Genomic DNA, 27,300 nt, shown 5'->3' with positions numbered 1-27,300 from the left:
CTGGGGGCAGAGGAGAGGAGAGAGGAGTGAGGAGGAGGGAGACAGCTGGTGGCGCTGCTCACAGAAGGCCTGGAGTTTCATGGCCGCCACCAACTCTTACCCCACCAACTGCTGTGAATACCACCCCCTCCAGGGAGCTTGCCCTGATGACTCTCCTCTGTGCCCCCGAAGGACTTTGACTGTAGCTTTAGAACTCTGACCACCGTGGATGGAGGTGTCCTGCACTCTTGATGTCCCCTCGCCTAGAACATGAGCTACTTTATTCACTACCGTAACAATATGACACCTGGCACAGAACAGGTGCTATCGGTATATTTGTTTCAATGAATAAAGGTGTATCTACCCAAATTAAAGATGATCTTAAATTTATCTGTAATTCAAACAATCTCTTGCTATGTCTTCTGTACCACTTTGATAAACCGAATTACAGATTTACCATAGAAATACAGAAAAGATAGTTCTGCAGCATCAGCATGTATGTCTGGAGGGAAATGCATCCACACATGTGCTGGTTTGCACACAAGAGCCGGGGCAGACAGATGCATGGAACACTCTGCAAAAGGAGACCCAGGCAAATGCACACACAGGTAGGCAGATCTATCATCCACCCATCCATCATCCATCATCCATCCATCCATCCATCCACCCGCCCACCCGCCTACCTCCCTATCAATCATCGATCAGCATTCACGTGGGCACACACACACTCACATACACACAGACACACACCCCACAGGTTGCCAAATGTCATGCAATCTGAAAAGGACCCTCTGGCACCAGAGACAAGGCACACCTCCTGTGCAGCTGCTGTCAGTACCAGCCTGACTGGAGGGCGGTAGCATGCCTGCTCCCCGAGCACGCGCCTCTCAGGGGAAGGAGGGTAGGTGTGTGAAATGCACAGGAGGAAGCCCAGGGCGTGCCCCCAATTGGACGGGGGATTCTAGGGCACAGGACTTAACTCTGGGTCTCTTCCCTGCAACCCCCAGGACGCTGGTCTCAGAGCAGACTGAGGAAAGGTGGCAGGAGCCCAAGGCTGCTCTCTACTGGAATCATGCTTGGTGACACAGCAGCTGTGCGCGCCTCTCATTTGCGGGCTCTTGTGAATTACCTCCTTCCTCTCAAAGGCCTCTCCTCCCAGACCCCTGCTTCAATGTGGCCTCCCCTAGCAGCGCTGTATGCCAGGCCCCGACCCCTAAGAGTGGCTTGGCTTTGGACACAGGTGGGGCTGGGGGCCTAGGAGTGCAGAGAGCTCAGAGCAGTCATCACATCTGGGCCCCTGTGCTCCCCCTCCCCCTGGCTAAGGCCGCCCCCCAGCAGCCCTGCAGAGACTGTGACTCTGTGTGTGATCAGCAGTGCATGAAGAGGCGAGAGGCTCTGCGGGCAGGCTCTGGGGGCTCGGCCGGCGGTGAGCAGGCGGTGGGTCTCAAGGTGCGTTGACACAGGCAGCCCAGCACTCACCCATGTAGCCAACAGTGCCCACCCGGCCGCGGATCAGGTCTCCCTCGGGGATCTTCACAGCCAAGCCCAGGTCTGAGATCCTAATGTGGCCTGAGGGGGACAGCAGGGTCAGTGGGTCCCTGGGACAGCCGCATGGGCACCCGGCCTTGCTGTGTGCCCTTGGGCAAGGCATACGAGCTCTCGGCATTCTCATCTGTCCAAGGACAACAGGGACCCCAATCTGCCATCTCAGAGTGACCACAAGAGCCTTGGGAGAGTGTAGGTGTGGGAGGACACAGGAAAATGCCCACTCTTCAGGAGTGGAACATAAAGATGCAATAGGATGCCTGGACCCGGCTGGACGTTGACCGACCTGCCTAGTCAAAGGCTGAATGGGCTTCCTGGAAGGCTGAGGTCAGAGAATCTTGGCTTGGTTCTGGGATTACTTCATGGGAAAAATGTGAGGTTCTTCTGGCATTATGCAACAATTTGCTTAAGGGGAAAAAATTATAAAACGATTTGGGAAGCAGCTCCCCGGCCTGCCTTGTTGGTCTCTGGAGATTGGTTGTTTTTCACTTTAGAGAAACGAGAAGGGAAAACGTCTGGTCTGACCTGGCAGAGCCTGGAGATGAATCCCAGCTCACAGCCCAGGACTGACCCCCCAAAGCGGGAGACGCCGAGCTGAGCTCCACTTCGGTCTTTGTCCCTCCCACGGCCCACCTGGGCAGGGTTGCGGCCACAACTTACCCCGCAGGAAGGAACACGTCCCCTTCCCTTCCCTGCCTATGGACACCAGGGCCCCACCCCCACCCCTCCAGCCTAGATGTCAGCAAGGGCCAGTGTCGAGATCCCGCCAGGCTGGAGCCGTGTGGACTCCCTGGCTCGGTGGGGGCTGACAGTCAGGATAGCAGAGGAGCAGCGTGGGCTTGGTTCTTAGACCAAGGGAGGCACCGGGCACATCCAGAGAGGGGCAGCAGCCCTGGGCCCTCCGACCGCCCCTCCACAGGGCAGTATCCCATGCAGACCTCTCTTCAGGTCATCAGCGACCCGGTTTCTCCCCTCCCTCTACTGGGGGCTGCCAGGTTCTGGGGCCTGGTGGGAGGAGACCCAGTTTCTGACCTCAGCTCCCCACTGATGCTGCTGGGTGACTTTGGCAGGATGGCTCCCCTGAGGCTCAGTTTTGTCATCTGTTAAATGGGCACAGAGATGCTGTCTTGCCCTTCTCTGTGCAGGTGGGAAGATCTAGTCAGATCAAAGGTGTGGAAACCGGTGGCTCACGCCTGTAATCCCAGCACTTAGGGAGGCCAAGGAGGGCAGATCACTTGAGGTCAGGAGTCTGAGACCAGCCTGGTCAACATGGCAAAACCCCATTTCTACCAAAGATACAAAAATTAGCAGGGTGTGGTGGCACATGCCTGTAATCTCAGCTACTTGGGAGGCTGAGGCAGCAGAATCGCTTGAACTTGGGAGGTAGAGGTTGCACTGAGTTGAGATTGCACCACTGCACTCCAGCCTGGGCAACAAGAGTAAAACTACATCTCAAAAAAAAAAAAAATACAAAAACTAGCCAGGTGTGGTGGCGTGCACCTGTAATCCCAGCTACTTGGGAGGCTGAGGCAGGAGAATCACTTGAACCTGGGAGGCAGAGGTTGCAGTAGGCCAAGATCACGCCATTGCACTCCAGCCTGAGCAAGTGAGACTCTGTCTCAAAAAAAAAAAAAGAAGGTATAGGAACTATTTTCCAGGTGTGAGGCTAAACAGCTGTGAGGGGTACTGTGGTTGTTCTTATTATTCAGTGTCCACAGCCAAGAGAAAATAATGATGGTAATGCACAAACGTAATGCCTGAGACATTTACAGCTGGCTAGACTGACAAGCAATTCCCTCTCAAGCTGTCATGTAGAACCCTCTCCACCACCCTCTTCCTTCTGGGTGGGCAGGGCAGGGCAGGACGCTTTGTTTCCATCTTACAAACAAGATGAGAGGTGGAGAACTTGATGGAAGTTAAGTATTTGCCCAGCATCTCTGAAATTCTGGACTCCTTGTTCAGTGCGCTGTAGAGACTGCGCCCAGCCAGAAGTTATTTTAACACTTAAGAGCCTATGGTCAAAGGGAATTTCAAAAACTCTGAATTTCAAAGTCTCTCTGAACACTGCCTGTTCACCAAGCAGGAGCTCTGTTCACGCTCACAGCTTTCCCCCTTCCCCAGGTACCCAGCACTGAGCAGTGGGAGTGGGGCCCGTGGTCAGCTTCCCCAGCCCGCTCTGAGAATCCCTGGGAGGCCCTTTGCTTTCTCTGGGTTGCAATGCTCGCCTCAGCTACCGAGAAGGAAAAGACTTACCATAATCATCTAACAGGATGTTTTCAGGTTTCAGATCTCTGAAAGGAAAAACAACAAGCATCAGAGTGTGGGCATTCTGGGCAGGTAGGATGCACTGGCATCTGGGTCGACCCCTCGGGCTAATCAGGCCTGAGTGGCCACAGTGTGTTTCCTTCCCACCTCCTGGCTCAGGCTGTCTGGTTTGAGTCAAAATGATCTTCAGCTAATTTTTCTCCTTCCAGTAATTTAAAGCAACACTGCCGTTTGCCACAGGCATTTCCCAGTCCTGGAGGGTGACTGGGAAAGTTAGGAAAAGGCCAGTCATGGCCCCTGTTCACATATCAATGACTGCAGGTCTGAGGATACTCCAAGGCTGAGAAGACCCTGCAGGTCTCAGGAAGCCCTGATGGCAGAACAGGGCCTGGAATGAAGGGAGCTGTGCAATTGGGAAGAGAGGATCAAAGGGGAGAAGGTGGGGGCACAGGAAAAAGACCCCCTTTGGGATGGGGCCTGCAGGAGACTGGCATATCCCCCAACACCAGCTATGCTACAGCCTGGGAGAAAGAACAGCTACCGGGCATGGCATAGGTGTGACTGCCTTATCCTGTCCCTAATGTCTCCTCTCTTGATGACAGGATCTTGCTCACAAGTAAGGGAGCCTCTGCATTCCCAGGATGGGGGGAGAGCCAGCAGAGGAGCTGCTTTTATAGGAAAAGGTCTTCTCTATGGGTAAAAGAACAGCCAACAGGAGAGTGTGTGCAACTCAGTTAAGCCATGGGGCAAACAGTACACAGGATCTGGATGGAGGCTCCAGTTCTCAACCACCCAGCTTTGTTTATTTAACTGATGGCAGCTGTCCTCAGGCGGAGTGGTTAATGTACCCAAATCCAGCCAGTGAGCCTCATCAAATGATAATTGGTGTTTGTGTATCCTTATTTATCATAAAATACTTTTGTTGCTGTTATTTAAATGGCATTCTTTTGATGTGTTAACAATTCCAAATAAGGGCAGCAGCCATCATCTCAACAAGCTGGCTGCCACCAGGCTAGCATGGCAGCTCACTAGTGGGCACTGGCCAGAACTGAGCCCAAAGAGAGGCCGTGGTGAGTGGTCACAGCCAGGGAGGAGGCACTGTGGTTCTCTTTCCCCCGGAAGAAGACGAGCTGGAACTTGGAGGGCTTTCTTTTTTCTTTTTAAATAAAAGGCAATCAAGTAGAGAATTCTTTGTTCAACCCTTAGGGAAAATTTTGACTCTTTTCATTTGAATGAAAACAAAACAGAAACATAAATGGGGGGATGGTATGGGGGGAAGGGCATGTCATCAAGACCATTCTTTCTTGTTTTCAAAACCTTCTTGGTCCCAAGATGAGCTCCACTGCAAAGGTCTTCAAACTGGGCTGCGTGTCGGGGTCTGCCAGGACCGAGCAGGGGGTTCCCTCCTGTCCGCAGTTTGAAGGGTTTGGATTTCTTCACATCAGGATGCTCTGTCCTGGCATCTTTTGGGATCTCCCTCCCATCTGCCCTTTCTCAATAACTCTTCTCCCAAGTTACAGAAGAAAAGCAGCCTCCTCCCCTCCCGAGTATGACTGTAGCGACCCACTCCAGATGTCAAAACCCCTGCTTCCAAAGGACTGATTAGAAATGAGATCTACTACTAATTACAATGGCAACTCGACAGAAGAAGTTATTTTATTTTATTTTGAGACGGAGTCTCACTCTGTCGCCCAGGCTGGAGTGCAGTGGTGAGCTTGACTCACTGCAACCTCCAGGTTAAAGCGATTCTTTAGCCTCAGCCTCCCAAGTATCTGGGACTACAGGTGCATGCCACCGCATCCGGCTACTTTTTGTATTTTTAGTAGAGACAGGGTTTCACCACGTTGGCCAGGCTGATCTCGAACCACTGACCTCAGGTGATCTGCCTGCCCCAGCCTCCCAAAGTGCTGGGATTACAGGTGTGAACCACCGCAACCGGCCAGAGAAGTTATTTTAACACTTAGAGACTTACGGTCAAGGAGAATTTCAAAAACCCTTGTATGTATCTATATATTTGTTTCAGAGATGTATGCTAATCAGTGAAAGACTTTCAGGCAAAAAAATGTATTATTAACATTCTGGGGGGATGGAGAGAGTGAAGGAAATGATAGAAAATTCCTCATCACTAAAGAGCTTTCTGTGCATTTTTTGGATAAATGCAGGTGGAAATCAATTGGCTACAGCAACTAGAGATTCCACTGGATCCCCTGAAGAGTGTAATGTAACTGTTCAATTTCAATATATCAAAAATTGCCACTATTTCAATATGATGGAATATTTCAAATGTCTACTTAAAATGCAGCATCACAGAGATTTTTCAAAATTCTTTCAGAAGGACTGGGAGAAAAATCTGAAGGGCACTGCTCATTGTGAGTGGAATCTGGACCCCTGGCCCTACAATGTCCAGGTCCCTGTGGGATTGAGGTGGGTGGGGAGAGGGGGTGAAGACCAGAGCAAGCTGAGGACAGCATGGAGTGGGACCATGGGCCACTCCGATTCTGCTTGTGGGCAGTGACCCGACCCAAGTCTTCCCAGGACTGATCCCAGATAGCGGCCACCAGGCCCCCTCCCAGCTTTCCTGGCTGCTGGGATGGAGGCGACTGGAGGGAGCAGTGGTCACGGCCCGTCCTCCTTGACTTGAAGGAGCAGTCAGTTTCAGGAACATCATTTCACTTGCTTGGCTTCCCTAAACTTTGGAGGCTGGAGAACACTGGCCAGAGGGTGGCCCACCTCGCTTCCTCAGTGCCGGGGGCCCCAGCTTCCTGGAGTGGAAAGTCTGTCTGACTCTGCACCCTCCCCTGGTGCTGACCAGGGCTGATTCCCAGAGCGATGGCAACCACCTGCCCGAGGGTGTGGAGGGGCCGGCCCCACCCCCTCGGACTTAGACTTGGAAGTCCTTGGTGCCTTCCACTCACCGGTAGACGGTGTTCTCACGGTGGAGGTCTTCCAAGCCGCAGAGGATCTCTGCCGCATAAAACAAGGCCCGCTCCTCCTCGAAGCCGGGGTTGCCCATGTTGTAGATGTGGAACTTCAGGTCACCCCCATTCATGATGGTCAAGACCAAGCACAGTGCATCCTTGGTCTCGTAGGCATAGGCCAGGTTGACCTGGGAGCACAAGAACAGTGCCATGGGGAGGTTGTGACAATGGCCACTCACTTCCGCTTCCCTCCTCAGGATCCTGGGAGCTGGGGTGTGAGGGAACAGAGGAGCCTCACCCTGCTCCCCTGCACCCAGATGGCCTCTGCAGTGACCCTGCCTGCGGCCTCCTTGGCTGATAAGGGGCTCACACCTGCTCCTCCCTTTCAGTGGATCAAGGTGAGAAGGCCAAGGCGGGTTAGGGCAGGCTAGCACCCCGACCTCCCAGTGAATCCAACAGAATGGCGTCTGTGCTTCCTCCACAGAAGCACATGTGTGCATCAGCTGGGGAAGACTGGATGGTGCCTTCTTGGCCAGTCAGAAAAGCAGGGCTCACTTGCCCTTTTGGGTATGGGAGCCATTCTCACAGGGCCAAGTAAGGGTGAGCTGGAGGGGCAGTGGGGCTTTGGGAAGTGGAACACGGCCTGGTAAAGGCTTTCTCTTGCATGCAGGATGTGCCTAGTTGATACGGTTTGGCTCTGTGTCCCCACCCAAATCTCATCTTGAATTGTACTCCCATAATTCCCATGTGTTGTAGGAGGGACCAGTGGGAGACAATCGACTCATGGGGGCAGTTTCTCCCATACTGCTCTTGTGGTAGTGAATATGTCTCACAGACCTGATGGTTTTATAAGGATAAGCCCATTTCACTTGGTTCTCATTCTTCTCTTGCTACCGCAATGTAAGAAGTGCCTTTCACCTTCTGCCATGATTGTGGGGCCTCCCCAGCCATGTGGAACTGTAAGTCCATTAAACCTCTTTCTTTTGTAAATTGCCCAGTCTCACGTATGTCTTTATCAGCAGTGTGAAAACGGACTAATAGAGTAAATTGGTACCAGAAGAGTGAGGCACTGCTGAAAAAAATACCCAAAAATGTAGACATGACTTTGGAACCGGTAACAGGTAGAGGTTGGAAGAGTTTGAAGGGCTCAGAAGATAGGAAAATGTGAGAAAGTTTGGAACTTCCTAGAGACTTGTTGAATGGCTTTGGCCAAAATGCTGAAAGTGACATGGATAATAAAGTCCAGGCTGAGGTGGTCTCAGATGGAAATGAGGAACTTGTTGGGAACTGGAGCAAAGGTGACTCTTGTTATGTTTTAGCAAAGAAACTGCTGGCATTTTACCCCTGCCCCAGAGATTTTTGAAACTTTGAACTTGAGAGAGATGATTTAGGGTATCTCACAGAAGAAATTTCTAAGCAACAAAGCACTCAAGGGGTGACATAGGTGCTGTTAAAGGCATTCAGTTTTGTAAGGGAAGGAGAGCATAAAGGTTTGGAAAGTTTGCAGCCTGACAATGCAATAGAAAAGAAAATCCCGTTTTCTGAGGAGAAATTCAGGCTGGCTGCCTAAATTTGCATAAGTAACAAGGAGCTGAATGTTAATCCCCAAGACCATGGGGAAAATGTCTACAGGGCATGTCAGAGGTCTTCACAGCAGCCCCTCCCATCACAGGCCCAGGGGCCTAGGAGGAAAAAGTGGTTTCACGGGCTGAGTCCAGGGTCCCCGTGCTGTGTGCAGCCAAGGGACTTGGTGCCCAGTGCCCTGAGTCCCAGCTGCTCCATCTGTGGCTGAAAGGGGCCAATGCAGTGCTCGAGCCATGGTGGAAGCCCCAAGCCTTGGCAGCTTCCATGTGGTGTTGAGCCTGCGAGTGCACAGAAGTCAAGAATTGAGGTTTGGGAACCTCCGCCTAGATTTCAGAAGATGTGTGAAAACACCTGGATGCTCAGGTAGAAGTTTGCTGCAGGGGCGGGGCCCTCATGGAGACCCTCTGCTAGGGCAGTGCAGAAGGGAAATGTGGGGTCAGAGACCCCACACAGAGTCCCTACTGGGGCATTGCCTATAGGAGCTGTCAAAAGAGGGCCACTGTCCTCCAGACCCCAAAATGGTAGATCCACTGACAGCTTGCACTGTTTGCCTGGAAAACCTGCAGACACTCAATGCCAGCCCATGAAAGCAGCCAGGAGGGAGACGGTACCCTGCAAAGCCACAGGGATGGAGCTGCCCAAGACCATGGGAACCCACGTCTTGGCATCGGCATGATCTGGATGTGAGACATGGGGTCAAAGAGATCATTTTAGAGCTTTAAGATTTGACTGCCCTGCTGGATTTCTGACTTGCATGGGGCCTGTAGCCCCTTTGTTTTGGCCAATTTCACCCATTTGGAACAGCTGTATTTACCCAACGCCTGTACCCACATTGTATCTAGGAAGTAACTAACTTGCTTTTGATTTTATGGGCTCGTAGGCAGAAAGGACTTGCCTTGTCTCAGATGGGACTTTGGACTGTGTATGGACTTTTGAGTTAATGCTGAAATGAGTTAAGATTTTGGGGGACTGTTGGGAAGGCATGATTGGTTTTGAAATGTGAGGTCATGAGATTTGGGAGGGGCCAGGGGCAGAATGATATGGTTGGGCTGTGTCCCCACCCAAATCTCATCTTGAATTGTACTCCCATAATTCCTATGTGTTGTGGAGGGACCCGGTGGGAGATAATTGAATTGTGGGCAGTTTCTCCTATACTGTTCTCATAGTAGTGAATAAGTCTCACGAGATCTGATGGTTTTATAAGGGGAAACCCCTTTCACTTGGTTCTCATTCTTCTCTTGCCACCGCCATGTAAGAAGTGCCTTTCACATTCCACCATGATTGTGAGGCCTCCCCAGCCACATGGAACCATAAGTCCATCAAACCTCTTTCTTTTGTAAATTGCTCAGTCTCAGTAATGTCTTAATCAGCAGTGTGAAAATGGACTAATACACTGGTCCACCTGGCAAGGGGCCACCAAGAGAGGGGGGTCTAGTCCTCTGCTGGTGGAGTCCAGACACCCAAGGCTCTGTGAAGCAAGGCCATGGTGGGGCAGGAGGGGCAAATTACACCAGAAGGTAATCCTTCTCCACGTAGGGAGGCGGCACACATGAAACCCGGCCATCGTGGGCCAGGCTGGGAACTGGCTGTGCCATAAAACTGGTGTATCAACATAAGCTATTTTTGAGGAAAGGAGACAAAATGGCAGCCAAGGATGAGCAAGCTCATGGGGACTGTGCTTCTGCTGCAATGGCTGCAGCTGTCCCCTTTCTCCCACATCTGCCCAGGTGATCACCGAGAAAGGGCTCCAGGAGGTGACATCGTGGGAACTCCCTGCCGGGGCCATGGATGGGGCACAGTTAAAGAAGGTGCAGCCATCGTAACTGAAGGCCCTTAAAGACGTGCTGCCCAGCTTTGTGAATCACATGATCCTCTTCCCCGAGCAGAACCCGCCAGCACTGTCCCTTCAGAGACAAGGCTCCATAGGCAGCATCCAGGGGTCCTTGCTGAAGCGGCTGGCAGTGGGGAGGAAGGTTTCGGACCCAAGAAGGCCCACAGCTGAAATGATGGCTGAAGTTAGCCTCATCTGCCTCATCTCCACATGCCATGGCACTGCCCACACCTGCACCCCCGACAAGGCTGGCAGCTGGGGGTGGCCTGGGATGAGATCCCAAGATGCAAACTTCCATTCTCTGGAAGTGACACTGGTCTGTAGCGGGGTTTTTTTGTTTGTTTTGTTTTGTTTTTAACAAAGTCTCACTCTGTCACCCAGGCTGGAGTACAGTGGCATGATCTCAGCTCACTGCAATCTCTGCCTCCCAGGTTCAAGTGATTCTCATGCTTCAGCCTCCCAAGTAGCTGGAATTACAGGCACCCACCACCATGCCCAGGTAATTTTTGTATTTTTAGTAGAAATGGGGTTTTGCCATGTTGGCCAGGTTGATCTTGAACTCCTGACCTCAAGTGATCTGTCTGCCTCGACCTCCCAAAGTTCTGGGATTACAGGCGTGAGCCACCGTGCCCGGCCCTGTAGTGGTTTAAAGATGGAAAACAATTTCCATCCATGGGGACTGACTATATGGATTATGCTTTATCTCTTCAGGAGAATGATGCCCAACTTTAAAAAGGGGTGTGACTAGAGGTCTGGATGGAGAAAAAGATCTACAATGTAAGGGAAAAACATTCCTCCATAAGAGGTACAGGAAGATCCCATTGGCTAAGAATAATAAAGCCTGTGCATGAATAAAACATGCCTGGAGTGATTACTCAAAGAGGGAAGCTTTTCGTTTTATTGTGTATCCTTCTGTACTGTTTAAATTTTTACCTTGTGTATATATTATTTTTAATGTATGCATGTATTTACTTTTAGAGATGAGGTCTTGCTGTGTCACCCAGGCTGGGGTACAGTGGCACAATCATAGCTCACTGCAGCCTCGAAATCCTGGGTTCAAGCAATCCTCCTGCTTCAGCCTTCTGAGTAGCTGGGACTACAAGCATGTACCACTGCACCCAGCTTTACTTTTTATAACAGCGTGTAGCAGAAGATATTAGAGCTGACCAAATATCCATGCACTTCACATTTCCCAGCCTCCCCTGAAACTAACTTGTCTCTGTATTGACTGGTTCTGGCTGGCAGACTGTGGGTGAAACTGAGGAACATCTGTCCAGTAGAGGCAGTGGAAAGTCTCTGTGTGGAACCCCTAGCACTCACTTTCAAGGCTCCAGATGGGGCAGCTGTTAGATGGAGGAGGGTGGCCCAATCTGATTGGACTTCAGGTGAGTGACAGATGAACCTCTGCTGTATTCAGCTACTTAGGGTTTGGGGTAAATATGTTACTGCAGCAGGGCCCAGCCTAGACTGACTAACACAATGCACACAGACTTGATAGTGCCATTCCAGGATGCTGGCACTAAGGTCCCCACCACGATGGCACCAGCCTAGAGGGTCTGTGGAACCCACAGCTCCCAGCCTGGGCCCAGGTGAACTTTCTTTGTCCACTGAGGAGTTTACAAAGTGGTCCAGGAGAACAGAGGCGTCAGTCTCATGCACAGCAGGGAGCCAGGCACCGGCCGGCTCTGGGGATGGGACAAAGCCAGCCACAGTTGACCACAATGGGCCATGTGATGGAGGAATGTCTTGCTGCCTTTCTGTAGCTCAGCGCTGCCACTGGCATTCCCCTTCCCAGGGGTGGGGACCTGCCGCATTAGAGGACCACGCCCTTCCGGAGGGAGGGAAGCCCCAGTCCACAGAAGGGCGAGCCGGTCACTGGGCCCAGATGCTCACTCACCACAAACTGACTGTTGACCTTCTCGAGGATCTGCTTCTCGTTGAGGGCCATGGACTCCCCTTTCCTCTTTTTGATCCTCTTCTTCTCCAAGCGCTTGCAGGCATACATTTTACCCGTGGCCCGAACCTGGCAGGCACAGACCTGCAGTGCAAGAAAGAAACCAGGGTGGCAGGAGCACCGTGGAGGCCTGCCCCAAGCTCCTCCAGGGCGGGGACCACAGGGCTCCCAGGTAGAGAATGGATGGGGTCAGAGCCGGCCCTGCCTGGCTTCATGAGTGCTCCAGGCTCCCAGGACCCAGTGATGCCTGGCCTGGGGCCCACAGCTGTCCTGGGCCCTTGCCCTCCCTCCTCCTCTCCTTCAAGGATTCCCAGCCCTGGAAGGGGCAGAATGAGCCACTCACACCAAGGCTTAGATAACTGACTGGGGCCCCAAGTACCGTTCCATTCCCAGGGCAACAGGATTTTCTCCTACTGGCTGCTGGTAGAGAAGTTTGTTTTGGGAGGCAGTGATAGGAGATCCTCAAGAACACTGACTTTATAATCCAGATAAGCGGGAACCAAAGCATTTGGGCTTAAGTCTTAGTTCTGCTTCACATTGTCTGCGCGCCCTTGTCTGGGTCACCTAACCATTCTGGACCTCAGCTTTCCTCATCTCTAAAATGGGAATAACAAGGCTTGCCTCACATGCTGGGAAGATCGGATAATGTACAACGAAATCTCGAATCTTGCATGACAGCGTCATCCAGGCACTGAGCGGCCAAGGTTGCCCAGCCTCCTCACGCCCTCACATCTCCTCCCCACACATGACCAGGGCTGCCCATTTGTCCTCTGCAGGCTGGATCCTGCCTGAGGCTGGCAGGAGAGCACCTCTGTCTCACCTGCCCAGCTCCACACCCTCTTTCCACCTTAGACACACCTGATAGCCTCAAGGCCACTGACTCTCTCCCACCCTCACTGCCCCCGGGGCCCACATTGAGCCACTGGTGCCCCCGGGGGACCCCTGCGCCGACCCTTTAGGTCGATTCAGAAGGGACAGGAAAGGTGACTTGAATATAAGAACTTTCAATTAAAAACGTGAATGTTCACTCACCTCCCCGAAGCCCCCTTTTCCTAGCACTCGATACTGCCTGAAAGTGTTTTTGGTCACCGGTTGCCTGGAAGAAAGAAGAATCCCACACTGGTCTCATGGTGCCAAGACTCAGAATCCACAGGAAACAGTGGCACATTGAGAGCAGCTGGGGTGGGGTATAATTCCAGGAGCCCCACAGCAGCCCCAGGGACCCCCCAGGAATCATCGCTGGAGACTGGACCTTCGAGGACTTAGTCTGAAGCTGAGTGTTCAAATCCCAAGCCCCCTGGCCCCCAGCCCCCAGCCCCCTGCAAGCTGGGGGATGCACAAGCCTCGCTTGCTCAGAAAGCTTGAAAAACATGAGTGCAGAGGTGCTTGACCACACTCTCCATGTGGTTCTCCTCTCTCTGCAAATCATGCGGTGAAACTCAGAAGGAAGCTGTGCCTTCTGTGCAGGAAGGGGTGGGGGCCAGGAGCCACAGAGGACCAGCGTCCCACAAAGGACACGAAGGAGGTCACAGCCCTCCCTACACCTGTGCATCTCAGTCTGCCCAGCAGGATGACAGTGCTTCCTGTCCTGGGCATGGTTTATTCCTTCCTGAGGGCACTCCTGCTGCTGGCCCAGAAGACCCGGCCTCAGGAGGGGGCAGAGGCTGCTGGTCTTCAAATCGTGTCCTGGGGATATTTACCATTGGTTCCCAACCTTTCCACCACTGAGGACCCTTTATTGTATTTCCCACATAGATGAGGAACATGAGAAGATCCTGCCTGCCAAGATCGGATTGGAAGTAATGATCACCTTGCGTCTTCCAACTCCTCGTTTTAATGAGCCAAAGCCATTTATGACATTGAATCAGACAGAACTTCTGATCATGAGGCATGATGGCACTTTTTGGACTAAGCAAAGACATGGTCCTATCTAGTTGCCATAAAGGACATCACGGTGCAGAGGGCTTGTGGTTTGCATTGCTGGTCTGTTTGGCTACAAATAATCAGCTTAAAACGTGAAAATTGGCTCTTGGCTCTCCAGGACTAAACTCCTGCTCCTAAACTCCTCAAAAGTCCCGACCAGGGCAGGGGTTGGATCGAGGCAGAACTGGGCCAAAGAACTGGGTCAGCTGAGGATGACCAGGGAGCCTTCAGTCACCCAGCAGCTCTTGAACGAATGAGTCTTCCCTGGAAATCACATCTGTGGCACCACAGCCACACTCTGAGGAAGGCCCTGAAAAGCCAGGGTACTCTCTGGCACCCCATCTTGAATTTGCGTGCCATGGCTCACTTCTCCCTTCACCAGTGCTTCCTCAGGACGCAGGGCCCAAACCCCACCGAAGCAGGGCTGCCCCTCTGCGGGTATCCCGCTCTTCTGCACAGGAGCGGCTGGACAGCCAAAGGGAAGAGCTGCCACACGCCTGCCTCGACCACGTGGCCCTGGGAAGCCTTCCCTACAGCCGCCCCCGGAAACCACATGAAGGCGGCCCGCCTAACAGTTTACGATGCATGGAGGAGAAACGGTTGGTTGGCATCTCCGCAGAACTCCTCTGCTGGGGGAAATGAGTGGAATGCAAGCTCCCAGGAATTTCTTGGTTAACCTTAGGAGGAAAAAAACCCTTGACTATTTCAGCAGTACAGCAGCAACCGGGCAGGATCTTGTGCAGAGTGCTATCTGATATGTAGGGCATTCCTAGGCCAGGGTCCTGCCCTACAGGCTCCAAAAACTTAATGCCTTCTTTGCAATCAGGCCACAGAGTAAAAAGGATAATTTCTCCATTTCATGTGCTTGGTGCAGATAAGAAAAAGGAAAGCCAGTGACCACTGACAAAGGCTGCTATGGGAACTGGAGTGCTGGGTGGACCAAGGCCCAAGGACTTGGGAGGGGGCCTCTGGGTTCAGGTTCCAGCCTTGCCAGGCCCTTGCTGAGTGGCCCAAGGCTGCTCCAACTCCTCTGAGGAAAATGATCATGAGAAGGCCTTACATCCAGTGGAGGGCTCTTTGTAAACTGGTGATGTGTCAGATGTCATTATTTGAACTCCTAGGAATAAAGGGCATGCCCCCCTCTGGGGGTCTCTATAGTAACAATACCTACTGCTCCAAGCACACATGGGGGCTTCTATAATCCTCACACAAGCTCAGGGAGCAGGGATCATTATTGTCCCCATTCTGCAGATGAGAACGCTGAGGCTTCAAGAGGTGAAATGAGTTGCCCAAGGCCCTGGCTGGTAGCGGTGGGCTGGAGTTGGGGTCTAGGCAGCCCATGCTCTGTATCCTGACCCCACACTGCCACTCTGGGAAGGTGGACACAGATTGGGGTTGTGTGTTGCACAGCCCAGGGCTCCAGAACCGGGCGTGGGCATGGCGAACACAGCTCCACTAGACTGCCCTGTAATTGGCAGAATCAGGACTGATCCTCCAGCAAGAGTTGGCTGTGCCTCCCAGTATCAGACCTGGTGAAGTGGGACTAATGGCAGTGATGCTGTTGATGGCGGTGATGCTGATGATGGCAGTGAGGCTGATGATGGCAGTGAGGCTGATGATGGCAGTGATGCTGACGGTGGCGATGATACTGATGATAGCAGTAATGCTGTTGATGGCAGTGGGATATTGATAACAGCAGTGATGCTGATGATGGCGGTGATGCTGATGATGGTGGTGATGCTGTTGATGGTGGTGATGCTGATGATGGTGGTGATGCCGCTGATGGTGGTGATACTGATGATGGCAGTGATGCTGACGATGGTGGTGATACTAATGATGGTGGTGATGCTGTTGATGGCACTGGGATATTGATAACAGCAGTGATGCTGATGATGGAGGTGATACTGATGATAGCAGTGATGCTGATGATGGCAGTGATGCTGATGATGGCAGTGATGCTGATGATGGTGATGATGCTGATGATGGTGGTGATGCTGATGATGGCGGTGATACTGAGGATGGTGGTGATACTGATGATGGTGGTGATATTGAGGATGGTGGTGATACTGATGATGGCGGTGATGCTGCTGATGGTTGTGATGCTGATGATGGCGGTGATGCTGATGATGGTGGTGATGCTGATGATGGCGGTGATGCTGTTGATGGCGGTGATACTGATGATAGCAGTGATGCTGATGATGGTGATGATGCTGATGATGGCGGTGATATTGATGATAGCAGTGATGCTGATGATGGTGATGATGCTGATGATGGTGGTGATGCTGATGATGGCGGTGATACTGAGGATGGTGGTGATACTGATGATGGCGGTGATACTGAGGATGGTGGTGATACTGATGATGGCAGTGATGCTGCTGATGGCTGTGATGCTGATGATGGCGGTGATGCTGATGATGGTGGTGATGCTGATGATGGCGGTGATGCTGATGATGGCGGTGATGCTGTTGATGGTGGTGATGCTGTTGATGGCGGTGATGCTGATGATGGTGGTGATGCTGATGATGGTGATGATGCTGATGATGGTGGTGATGTTCATGAAGGCAGTGATGCTGTTGATGGTGGTGGGATATTGATAACAGCAGTGATGCTGATGATGGTGGTGATGCTGTTGATGGCAGTGATGCTGTTGATGGCGGTGATGCTGTTGATGGCGATGATGCTGAAGATGGTGGTTGATGCTGATGATGGTGATGATGCTGATGATGGTGGTGATGCTGATGATGGCAGTGATGCTGTTGATGGTGGTGGGATATTGATAACAGCAGTGATGCTGATGATGGTGGTGATGCTGTTGATGGCGGTGATGCTGTTGATGGTGGCGATGCTGATGATGGTGGTGATGCTGATGATGGTGGTGATGCTGATGATGGTGATGATGCTGATGATGGTGGTAATGTTGATGAAGGCAGTGATGCTGATGGTGGTGATACTGATGATGGCGGTGATGCTGATGATGGCGGTGGGATATTGATAACAGCAGTGATGCTGATGATGGCAGTGATACTGATGATAGCAGTGATGCTGATGATGGCGGTGATGCTGATGATGGTGATGATGGCAGTGATATTGATGATGGTGGTAATGCTGCTGATGGCTGTGATGCTGCTGATGGCTGTGATGCTGTTGATGGTGGTGATGTTGATGGCGGTGATGCTGTTTATGGCAGTGATGCTGTTGATGGTGGTGATGCTGTTGATGGCAGTGATGCTGTTGATGGCAATGATACTGATGATGGTGGTGATGCTGATGATGGTGATGATGCTGATGATGGTGGTGATGTTGATGAAGGTGGTGATGCTGTTGATGGCAGTATACTGATGATGATGGTGATACTGATGATGGCGGTGATGCTGATGATGGCGGTGGGATATTGATAACAGCAGTGATGCTGATGATGGTGGTGATGGTGATGATGGTGGAGATGGACGCAACAACTGCATTCAGCAGTTTACTTCCTGTGGCCAAATGGCTGAGCTTTGTAGAACACCTGCCTTGTTCCAGCAGGTGTTGTGCTTATCTTATCTCCTCCTCAGCCCAAGCCCACAATGCAGGCACAATCATCCACATTTTACAAATGAGGACACTGAGGTGTAGAGTCGTGAGTGACCCTTTCTGAGGACCCTCCTTGGGAAGAGGCAGAGGCGGGACTCGGACCCAGGCTGGGGGCTCTGGTGCCCTCAGTAGATGTCTAGGCCAATCCTTTGCCTCTCAAGCTTTCCTGGAGCCATGACGTGCCTGTGCAGGGTGGACAGCGGCCACTAAGGAGACTATCTCTGGTCACACGGTCATCCCCACCAGTCAGGTGGAGAGAAACCACCCATCCATGGCCGCAGAGCCAAGGGTTTTCTGCTGGGTTTCTGGAAGCAGGCGGGGAAGGGCTGTGAGTGGGGTTCAGAAGGGCTCCTGGCCTGCAGCTTCCTGAGTGTCTACGGGGGGCACAGCCAACTGTGGGGCTGGCAGGCAGCAGTGGATGGCTCCTTTCTCACTGGATGCCCCCAGATGGCTGTGCATGCCAGGCCTCTGGGGACAGGGACTCTGGGCTGTGGGAGGGGAGGCTCCCACCCTCGTCTACCAGCTCGGCCCGGCATGGATTTTACACAGGCATCGCCCCGCTCTGCAAATCCTGGGCCAGTGAAGGTAGCAGAGCACTGCGCTGGGGGCTCAGGGCCGGGGCCTCGTCGGCAGCACTGCTGGCTTGCTGGGAAGCTAAGTCAGGTCCTATGTTCTGCTTCCTCATCTGTCACAGAGGGACACATCTGCCCAAGTCACAGCCACGCATGGGCGAGTACTTTGAAGAGAATAAGACAGCAAGCACACAAGAAAAGACACTTGGTCTCCCCCATTATTAGAGAGACAAGAAAATAAGCAACAAGGAAGCGCCCTGCTCACTCACGGGATAGGAAAAGACGAGAACAGCATTGATGAAGCTGAGGAGCAGGCACTCGGGCACTGTGGCACTGGAGGTCAGGGGCAGCTGTTTTGGACAGCAGCTTAACAGCACTCACGGTTTAAAATCAGGTGCCTTCTGACCCAGAAATTCCTCTGCTAGGAATTTCTCTGGATGTACTTGCAGAAGTACTTAAAGATTTATGTACAAAGCTATTTATTATTTAGGGAGGGCTCCACACAGAAAAATGGAGAACCAACTCAATATCCATCAACAGGGCGCTGGATTAAATCAAGGATGTGCAACTACTCCAAGGAATATGGCAGCTCTTTATTTGCTGACAAAGACAGTGAAGTAAAAAAAGTAAGAACGAGATGCTGTTTACGTTTGCGTGAATGTGTGTGTGTGTGTGTGTGTGTGTGTGTGTGTGTGTGTGTGTGTGCTTGAATAAGCATACAGCATTACTAGAATACACAACTTAATTAACAGGGGGAGTCGGGTTAATTTTGTTTTAACCATGAGCCCACAGGAGGTAACTGATTTTTATATGAATTCTCAGATGAAAAATGTGTACCCTCTGCCTCCCTGATCTGTATGGGGTGTGGTGGACTCACCTTTCCAACCACTTCCACTGGAGAAAGCGGTCAAAATACATGCTGTCCAGATATTCGTGGAATGGTTCTCCCCTCAGGTACTCGTGGACAGACCTAGTGCAGATGGAACAAGAGGAGGAACATTTTATAATCCCAATCTTCAAGCAGGGGGGCAAAGCTGTGTCCAGCTTTGGAAATGCAAGCAAACAGGGCCTCTCAACCCATGCAGATGCAGCACGTCTGGCCAGAGGTCCTGCCATTCTACTGAGGGTTGTATGAAATTGGTTGGTCCTGCCAACACTTGTTGGGTACCTGCCAAGTGTTGGGCACTGTTCTAGGCCCTGGGATATAGCTGGGAGCAAGGGGTTGGCATTGTATGTGGGACACAAACAGTGAATAGCAAACATGCAATAAATGATCCCAGAGGTATGTCATCATGAATGAGTTTGGGGGGACTGGAAGGGTAGAGGGGTCTCTCTGAAAAAGTGACCTTAAGCTGAGAACAGACGAAGACTTAATGAGGGGCTGGGAATCAGGGGTGGTGGGTGGTTGGGGGAAGGGTGGGGCCACAGCCCCTCAGAACCGCAGCTCTGGATCTGGTCTTGGACTAGCAAAGCCACTGGGAGTTTTTTATGCATGCATTGGAATTTACTGGTCACCTGCTGTGGGCCAGGTGCCAGGCCGAGCCCTGGGATGCTGTGGATCTCTATGGGGCTTAGGCCATGAGGGCAGGTTCTGAAACTGTCTGCAGGCAGCTTCTTTCCTTTAGAAAGTGGCCACACTGAGTAATCTAGCACAGGCACTTGGAGCCTGGGGAAGGGAGGGGACTACGGCAGGTGGGGCACGTCAGAGTCTGTGTCCTGCCAAACCTGAAAGCCATCGTTGGGAGCCAAGACGGCCATTCCCTCAGGGTCAGAGTCACCAACCAAGACCCCACCCACTGTTGGATCTGACTCCTGGGCAGCTCCAAGAGAGCAGCAACCAAGCTTGCTCTGCCCACCAGGGCCTCTCTCCAGCACCTAACCCACTGCTTGGTCCCAGGACGGCCCTCCCAGCTCCCCTCAAAGTGCATGCAGGTTGCTGTTTTTCTTGTAAAAACTCCATGAAAGCCAGGATTGGGTTCTTGTTCACCTCGGTATCCCCCAGCACCCAGCACAGTGCCAGGTACACTGTAGGTACTCAACTGATGTCTGTGGTGCTGAATAAGGGCACACAAAAAGCCCCTAAGATCATCCAACTATGTGGGGTAACCTGGCTTTGGAGAGCTTTCATGAGCCTGTGTGTGTGTATGTGTGTGTGTGTGCTTGCGTGTGTCAGCAAGTGTGTGTGCACTTTGTGTGTACTTGTGTGTGCTCCTCAGTGCTCATGCCTTCAGAATGTGTGTGTGCAGGATGGGGTGGGGGTTTAGTTGGTGCTCTGCTGGCAGCATGGCCATCGACTTGTGTCACCTCCTGCACGGCAGACGTGCCACCTGCAGACAAGGTGATGGGGTTTGGCTGAGAAGCTCTCCCTGCATCAGTAGCACTGGCTCAGGTTGGTGGCAGTGGTGGGGGTTGAGGACCCTGGGAAAGACTTCCAAACCACCCAGACAGGGTCAAATGTTTGCACATTCCTCTGTCTCAACAGCCTGGAGAGTCACTTGCTTTCAACACCCTTTGCAGCAGATGTTTTCTTTGGACTTGGCACCTTGATATCTTTTTCTCTTCGTGGGAAGTATACAAACAGTTGGTATAACTTGGCTGAAGCTGTCAGGCATGGAAGACCTGCCTCAGTGCCCTGTATGGTCAGGTGGAGAGCTGGGGCATCCCATCTCTGGGCAGCCCGGGGAGGACAGGCCAGGTGACTATGGCACTTACTGTGCACAGGCAGAAAAGAGTTCTTTGCACGGCTTCTGCAGGAGCTTCTCCTCCGTCTGGGAGACCAGGTCTTGGCCAACTTGGGCTATGAAAACAGGGGACTGGAAGAAGGAAGGGAAGGGAGGTGGTCAGTGAGGAGCCAGCAGCAGTGCGGCCGGGTTTGCCCACAGGTGTTGGGCCAAGAACCAGCCACGCTCCAGGTGCTGGTACATCTGGCAGCCCGTCTGCGCCCCAGTGTGTGACCTGCTGCCCCCTCCAGGCTGCACCTGGCTCAGGGCTACCTGGACACTGGTGGTTTGGGGAGGTGGCTGAGCTGGAAGGTGGTGAATGAGCTTAAGTTCAGGATGAGGCTTCTGACTGTGTCACTTATAGGCTGTGTGACCTCATGGAGGTCACTTGGCTTCTCTGAGCCTCATTCCTCATCTGCAAAACATTGATAATGACAGTCCCCATGGCCTGGGCATGTAGTCAGAGCTGACAAGGTGTGCAAATGCTCCCAACCATAAGGGGCTGTGCAGCGTGACCCAGCCCATCACTGAGCCCCCAGCAGGCTTGGTGACGCCCCTTGGCCATGCTGGGCTTCTTTCCTCCGAGGGCAAAAGAGAAGATGAACACCTGCCCAGCCTCGAGGTTCATGTGTGAAAGGGTTTGGATCAGGCCAAGGTGGACAGGAAGGCTCAGGAGGGAGGAGGGTGGTGAGGAGGGGAGGGGAGCTATAGCCCCAGAGCTGCAGGCTTGGGTTTGAATCCCAGATCTGTGACTCGCAGCTGTGGCCTTGGTCTTAACTGCTCAGCCTCACTCTTGTCAGGAAGACAATCAGGAATAGGAGTTTCTCTTGGAGCAAATCAATAAAAGCTTCAGATAAGGCATTTGGCCCAGATCTGGCAGTAGTAGCAAGCACGAAATAAATGTCGCCACCGTTGTTTCTTTATCTTTCTAGGTTAAGCTGCTGGCCTGAGTATTTTAAATTTGAAAGGACATTTCAGAGAGTTGCTGTGTCCTACCCAGGAGTGGCGGCCGCATCTGGAAGGCAGCTCCACCCAGGGCAGGCCTTACCCACCCCCTCCCCTCCTCCCACCATTCACCCTCTGCCAGCTGTTCCCAGGGGCTGACTCACCAGCTGGGCTTTGAGATGGGTTTTTAATAAATTACAGAGATAATTGAGAAAATTGCTGGGAGTGGACTCAGAAAGATGGGGTGTGGACACAGCTCTCTCCCAAAAGGATGCTGAAATCTGAAAGCCTTGCCTCCTCTTCCCTATGGGGCTGATTTGCTAAGAGTCCACCGGATGGTTTCTGGGCGGGGGTGTCAATCCCTGGGGGTGGAGGGGACGCCCGAGGCAGCAGCTGGCCTGTCCTTGGTGAATGGAATCAGTGGCTTGTTTTCTGTTCCCCACGGTTCTGAATGTCCAAATCCCTTCCTTCCTTCTTTATTTCTTTTCTAGGTCCAGCCCTCTCTGCAGGCTCACCCCTGCCCTCAGGGTCTCCCAGCTGAGCCAGGCCTGAGAGGCTTCAGCTTCTTGGGGGGCAGCCTGCAGTGTGGATGCGAGCTGCTGTGACAGTAAACACCACTTACCCAAGTGCAGGCCAAGCCATTCCCACCAAACAGCAGCCTCAGAGCACATTTCCCAGTTGCCAACAGCAGCCTGGGTAGTGGCTGCTGTCTCCCCCTGCCTTCCCACTCTGCCCCAGGAGACACAGAAGAGCAACCCACAGAGCACGGGTCACAACTTTTGCAGAAAAGATCCTCGATGTCATGGGAGGAGCCCCAGGCCAAGAGCCAGGAGCCTGAGCTCTGGCCCGGCCTCTGACCTTGGCCATTTTGTGCCTCCGTCTCACCCTCTGAAACAGGAAGGAGCTGCTCCAGAGATGCCTGAAGGGTCCTTTGAGATTTGGGAATCAACAACTGGGGGCTTGTGCTTCTAAGGCTTGGAGAACTTTCTTGGAAATTCTGGCAGCTGAGTCTCTTGGGAACCAGTGCCTCCAGGCTACTTCAGAGCAACTGAATATTAGAACAAATCCCGAGGCCCTGGGCAAATCTGCTTCAGGAAGGAGAGAGCCGATGGCACCCTTAGTCCAGGAGGGCTCAAGGCCTGGCACGGAGCTGGTGCTGGTTGTCTGTTCGTGAGCAAGACGATACAATGTGTTGTGCCAGGATATGACCTTGAGCCTGGTGCGAGTCAGCAAGGACCAGATAGAGATGCCAGCAGGGTGGGCCATGGGGAGAAACAGAATGGTCAGAAGGGGGACCTGAGTTGCCCACCTGTGTGCACTCTGCAGGGTTCTGCCTTTGTTTCCACCTAGGAAGGACCCACCCTTACCCACCACAGGCACAGCCTGGTGCTGGGCAGGGGTAGAATTAAAAGATGAAGATGAAGCCAGGCAGGACTCAGTGGCTCATGCCTGTAACGCCAGCACTTTGGGAGGCCAAGGCAGGAGGATTGCTTGAGGCCAAGAGTTTGAGACCAGCCTGGGAAACATAGTGACAGCCTATCTCTACTAAAAAAAAAAAAAAAAATTAGCCAAACATGGTGGCTTGCCTGTAGTCTCAGCTACTTGGGAGGCTGAGGCGGGAGGATTCCTTGAACCCAAGAGGTCAAGGCTGCAGTGAGTCATGATCACACCACTGCACTCCAGCCTGCACAACACGGTGAGACCCTGTCTCAAAAAAAAAAAAAAAAAAGAAAGAAAAGAAAAAAGAAAAAAAAAAGAAAGAAAAAGAAAAAAAAGAAAAAAGAGATGGAGCTAGTGTGGTTTTGACCTCAAAATACTTTTTCTCCAGTAAGACAGAAATGATATATTATAAGGTATAATATCCCAACAGAAAAGTTCTTATGCCTCTCGGTTGTACTGTACACGGTGATGTACAAAATGGGTTGGTTGAAATTCAATGGCTTTCAAACCTTCTTTCTTCTTGTTTTTTTTTGTTTGTTTGTTTGTTTTAGTAGCAAACTTTTCTCCTCCAAATGAAATTTATCCACAGACCCAATATTTAAAGCCTATAAAAATAATTTAATTGGTAACAATAGCTTACATGTACTGAAGGCTAACTCTAGTTAGGCCCTGCGCTAAACACATTGCTTCATTAATTCACTGAATCATACCCTGAGGTGGCTATTATTATAGTGTCCATTTTGCAGATGAGGAAACCGAGGTCCAGAAAGGTTAAGCAATTTTCTCAGGGTCACTCAGCCAGTAAGTGCCTGAGAGGGGATTTGAACCCAGGTTGGGTGTCTAATGAGTGAGATCTGGCTGGAGGGAGTGGGCTGTCTGGGCCACCTGTGCCCCCCTCTCACCTTATCCCCTCAGGACCCATAAGGTCTGACCCTAGCCCCCAGTACTCTGCAGAGCTCAGCATGAGGACCAGGGTGCTGTTTGGTCCCATAGCAGAGGCAAGTGATGCAGCTCGAGACAATGAGCCCCACGGCTCAGAGAAAGGAGGGGTCATTGTGAGCTGGGGTCATCTGGGAAAGGCTTTATGGAAGACGGAATAAGGGGCAAAGCAGAATTTGACCCTCCTACCTGCAGGCAGGGACAGCCAACTGAACTCCCTTCTCAGCAGATGGGAGAAGGGGATTGTCCAGGGTCTAGAGGTGACCCAACTGTGTACACGAAGTCACACCACTCTCATATTTTGGATTGGCTGGCAGGGGAGCTCTGCCCAAGGGCAAAGCCCTAACAAGGGAGTTAATGAGTGGGTAATAATGTCTGGCTTTATAACCACTGGCTTGACTTGAAGAGATTAAACAATTCCAACCCAACCCCCTTTCAAGTGCCTCCAGGGAGTGACACCTTTGCCAGTAAGATGGGAATAAGAAGCTGCTGGCCATTGTGTCTGAAACTAAAGCCCAAACCTGCCAGAAGGGTAAGAAGCGAGTAGTTGCAGTCGGACATTTATTATTCGCATCAATGGAACCAGAGGATGTCTGGTCCTTCCCTGGAAGTCACTTACAAAGAGAGGCTCTTTAAGAAGGCCCTCCGCTGGCTGCGTGTCAGATCGGATACACCGTGTAAGAAACAAGGCGCCCAGAAGCTCAGAGGGCTCTGGGGTTCTGAGTAACCTCAGCTCAGCACCGGGATCCATCCACTGGGTCTTTCAAGGCAGGAGAATTCCATGCAGTTTCAGATGCCTGGCTGGTGGGCGGTGGGCTGGGGAAGGGAGAGGGGGGAACCCTACAGGCCGGGTGGGTTCTGGAGAGAAATGTTATCCTCACTCCACTGAGGACTCAGGAGTGTCAGGAGAGCTATGGCTGGGCAGCACTCTAGCTCTTCCTGCAGGGATGTCCCTCTGGGATGGAGCTGATGGTCAGGGGTGCCACGCTTCCCCCATCAAAGATGCCCCTTGAATGTCTAACCATACAGAAATCCAAGCGTGAGGGCCTCAAGGCCTGTAGATACCTGCAGAGGTGAAGGCAGCCAGGTTGGAAGGGGTCTTGGTGGTGCTCGTTGGTAGAATTCCCCCAGGGGTCCGGGACCCCCTCAGGTCACCAGGTGGTCTCCTTAGACAGCTCTAGCTGCAGACCTTGACTTTAACACAACAGTGAATTTGGGCACCAAGGTTCCTTTGAAAGGATCAAGTTAACTGGAAGGAGCAGGGGAGTTTCTCTGCTTGAAGGCCCCGCCATGAATGCCTGCCCCTTGTGGCCTTGCACAGCTGAAGCTACCCAGTGGTCAGCCTCAGCCTGGCCCTGCCAGAGTCCACTCTGATGACGGTCAGGGTGACACCCAGCTAACCCTGAGCAGGGCTCTGTAATCATCTCTCTGGGACAGCTGAAGACACCAAGATACGCCCTGGGGACACAGCTGTGTAGCCTGGGGTGCTGGCAGGAGACATCTCTCCCCTCTGGCTGGATGAGAAAGGCCTTGCCTGCCACGAGGAACTGCGGGCTGTGAGAACCCCTCTGGCAATCACTCCCCAGCGCTGAGCTCCCCACCCACTTCTTTGGTGAAGGACTCTCCCCTTCTGGTCCCCCCTGAAGCTGGGGAGGGACAGAGGTGACCTTGAAGCTGGGGGCACTCTGCCTGCTCTGTGAGCTGGTTCTTCTGTATAAAAGCCCCCTTCACCTGGAGGTAAAAGAACCTGCCCTGCCTCTCTCTTGGGATGGGAAATTGACCTTGAATCCTGCACTGGAGGAACCTGGGGCCGCACTGGGCCAGGGGAGCCAAGGCTGCCTGCTGTTCCAGCGGGCAGATCAGACAGAGCTCGTGCTGGTTTGGAACTCCCCTCGGGACCCCCGATGACTCACTCCTTCTTACCACCTCTTCCCTATGGCCCAGACTCGCTCTCTGCTCTATGCCACTGGTTCTGGGGATCCGGGCAGTTCCTGATGTCTGTGATGACCAGAATGTACCTTTTCAGGTAGCAAGAGATGAAGCTTGCCTGGGATGTTTTTCTGGGCACCACAGGGCACGGAGAAAAGCTCTTCCCACCACTTGGAACATAAGTAGGGCAGACCCCCCGCCGAAACGGATGAAGTACGCCTAGGGTGACTTCGCACCTTCACTCCTCTCTAAGCCTCTCCCCTCCTTTTTGTCCTCATCTTGTGCATCCTCTGCTGCTGTGACCCTAAACCGTATCATGCCGTGTAGGTCGCCTCTCTCATCTTCTGTTCCATCAGAGCAGAAACCTCTGGGATATTCAGGCATGGTGTGGATGATGTATTGCTGACCACTAACGACTCAATGCACGGGAGGCCTCGGAATTTTCAATGATGAGACTGTTGGGGTGGCAGTGTGGTTGGAGAGAAGAGCTAGGGGCCTGTCCTGAAGCTGCGTTTGTACAGCAATGGGTTTAGAGTGAATGGGGTGACTTGCTGGCTAATCCCTTGCCCCCAGCACCCCTTGGTACAGCAAATGCTCATTGCCGCACCCCTCCCAGGTCAACTGCCGCTTCACAGGCGCCATCTGTGCTTAACCTGAAGCAGGAATGATCTGGAGTATTTCAGACACTGAGGCAGGCTGGGGAGGAGGGGTGCTGAGGAGGAAGGCAGGGGCCAGGCCTGGGCATGAAGCCACCCCAGTGGGCACCACACTCAGCACTGGATCCGGGAAGCAAGTGTGGATCACCCACCACACCCAAGGCTGATGCTCAGACACCCACCCTCAGTGGCGTTACAGAGGTAGGGACCCAAGCACAAGGGCAGGTGACGGCCCAACCCCAGCTCTGCCTCCATGCATTCAGCCAAGGCCCATGAAGCAGGCCGTCCACAAGGTGGTGCCATTGCTTCCCTATGCTCCTTCACCCCACCGGCCTGCCAGCCTTCTGGTCCCCAAAGACTTGGGAGGCCAGGTGGGCACACCTGGAATAATTACCAACTGACTATAATCTCAGACCAGAGGAGTACGGCCTCTGCAACAACAACTGAGGGGAAAAAGGGGATCAATTCAGCCAGGTGCGGTGGCTCACGCCTGTAATCCTAGCACTTCGGCAGGCCGAGGTGTGTGG

At 52.5% G+C, this 27,300-nt stretch overlaps 1 protein-coding gene across 3 annotated transcripts in view; it reads right to left on the bottom strand.

The window, feature by feature from the left end:
* The window catches only part of GRK5 (G protein-coupled receptor kinase 5), a 249,992-nt gene that overhangs the window by 11,955 nt on the left and 210,737 nt on the right, over window positions 1-27,300 (bottom strand). For 2 of the 3 annotated variants that reach the window (XM_003825647.6, XM_063607919.1), the window contains 7 exons: window positions 20,857-20,957; window positions 19,022-19,114; window positions 13,109-13,172; window positions 12,020-12,160; window positions 6,705-6,895; window positions 3,778-3,815; window positions 1,459-1,548 (listed from right to left, as the gene is read on the bottom strand). In XM_003825647.6, the coding sequence (XP_003825695.1) occupies window positions 1,459-1,548; window positions 3,778-3,815; window positions 6,705-6,895; window positions 12,020-12,160; window positions 13,109-13,172; window positions 19,022-19,114; window positions 20,857-20,957 (718 nt within the window). The remainder of the gene's footprint in view (window positions 1-1,458; window positions 1,549-3,777; window positions 3,816-6,704; window positions 6,896-12,019; window positions 12,161-13,108; window positions 13,173-19,021; window positions 19,115-20,856; window positions 20,958-27,300) is intronic. The other variant, XM_034931601.3, reaches the window with a different exon arrangement.

This window comes from Pan paniscus, chromosome 8 (genome assembly GCF_029289425.2).
Source record: "Pan paniscus chromosome 8, NHGRI_mPanPan1-v2.0_pri, whole genome shotgun sequence".
Lineage (NCBI taxonomy): Eukaryota > Metazoa > Chordata > Mammalia > Primates > Hominidae > Pan > Pan paniscus.
The sequence above is the reverse complement of the archived record's forward strand: the minus strand, read 5'-3'. Positions and strand labels throughout refer to the sequence as shown.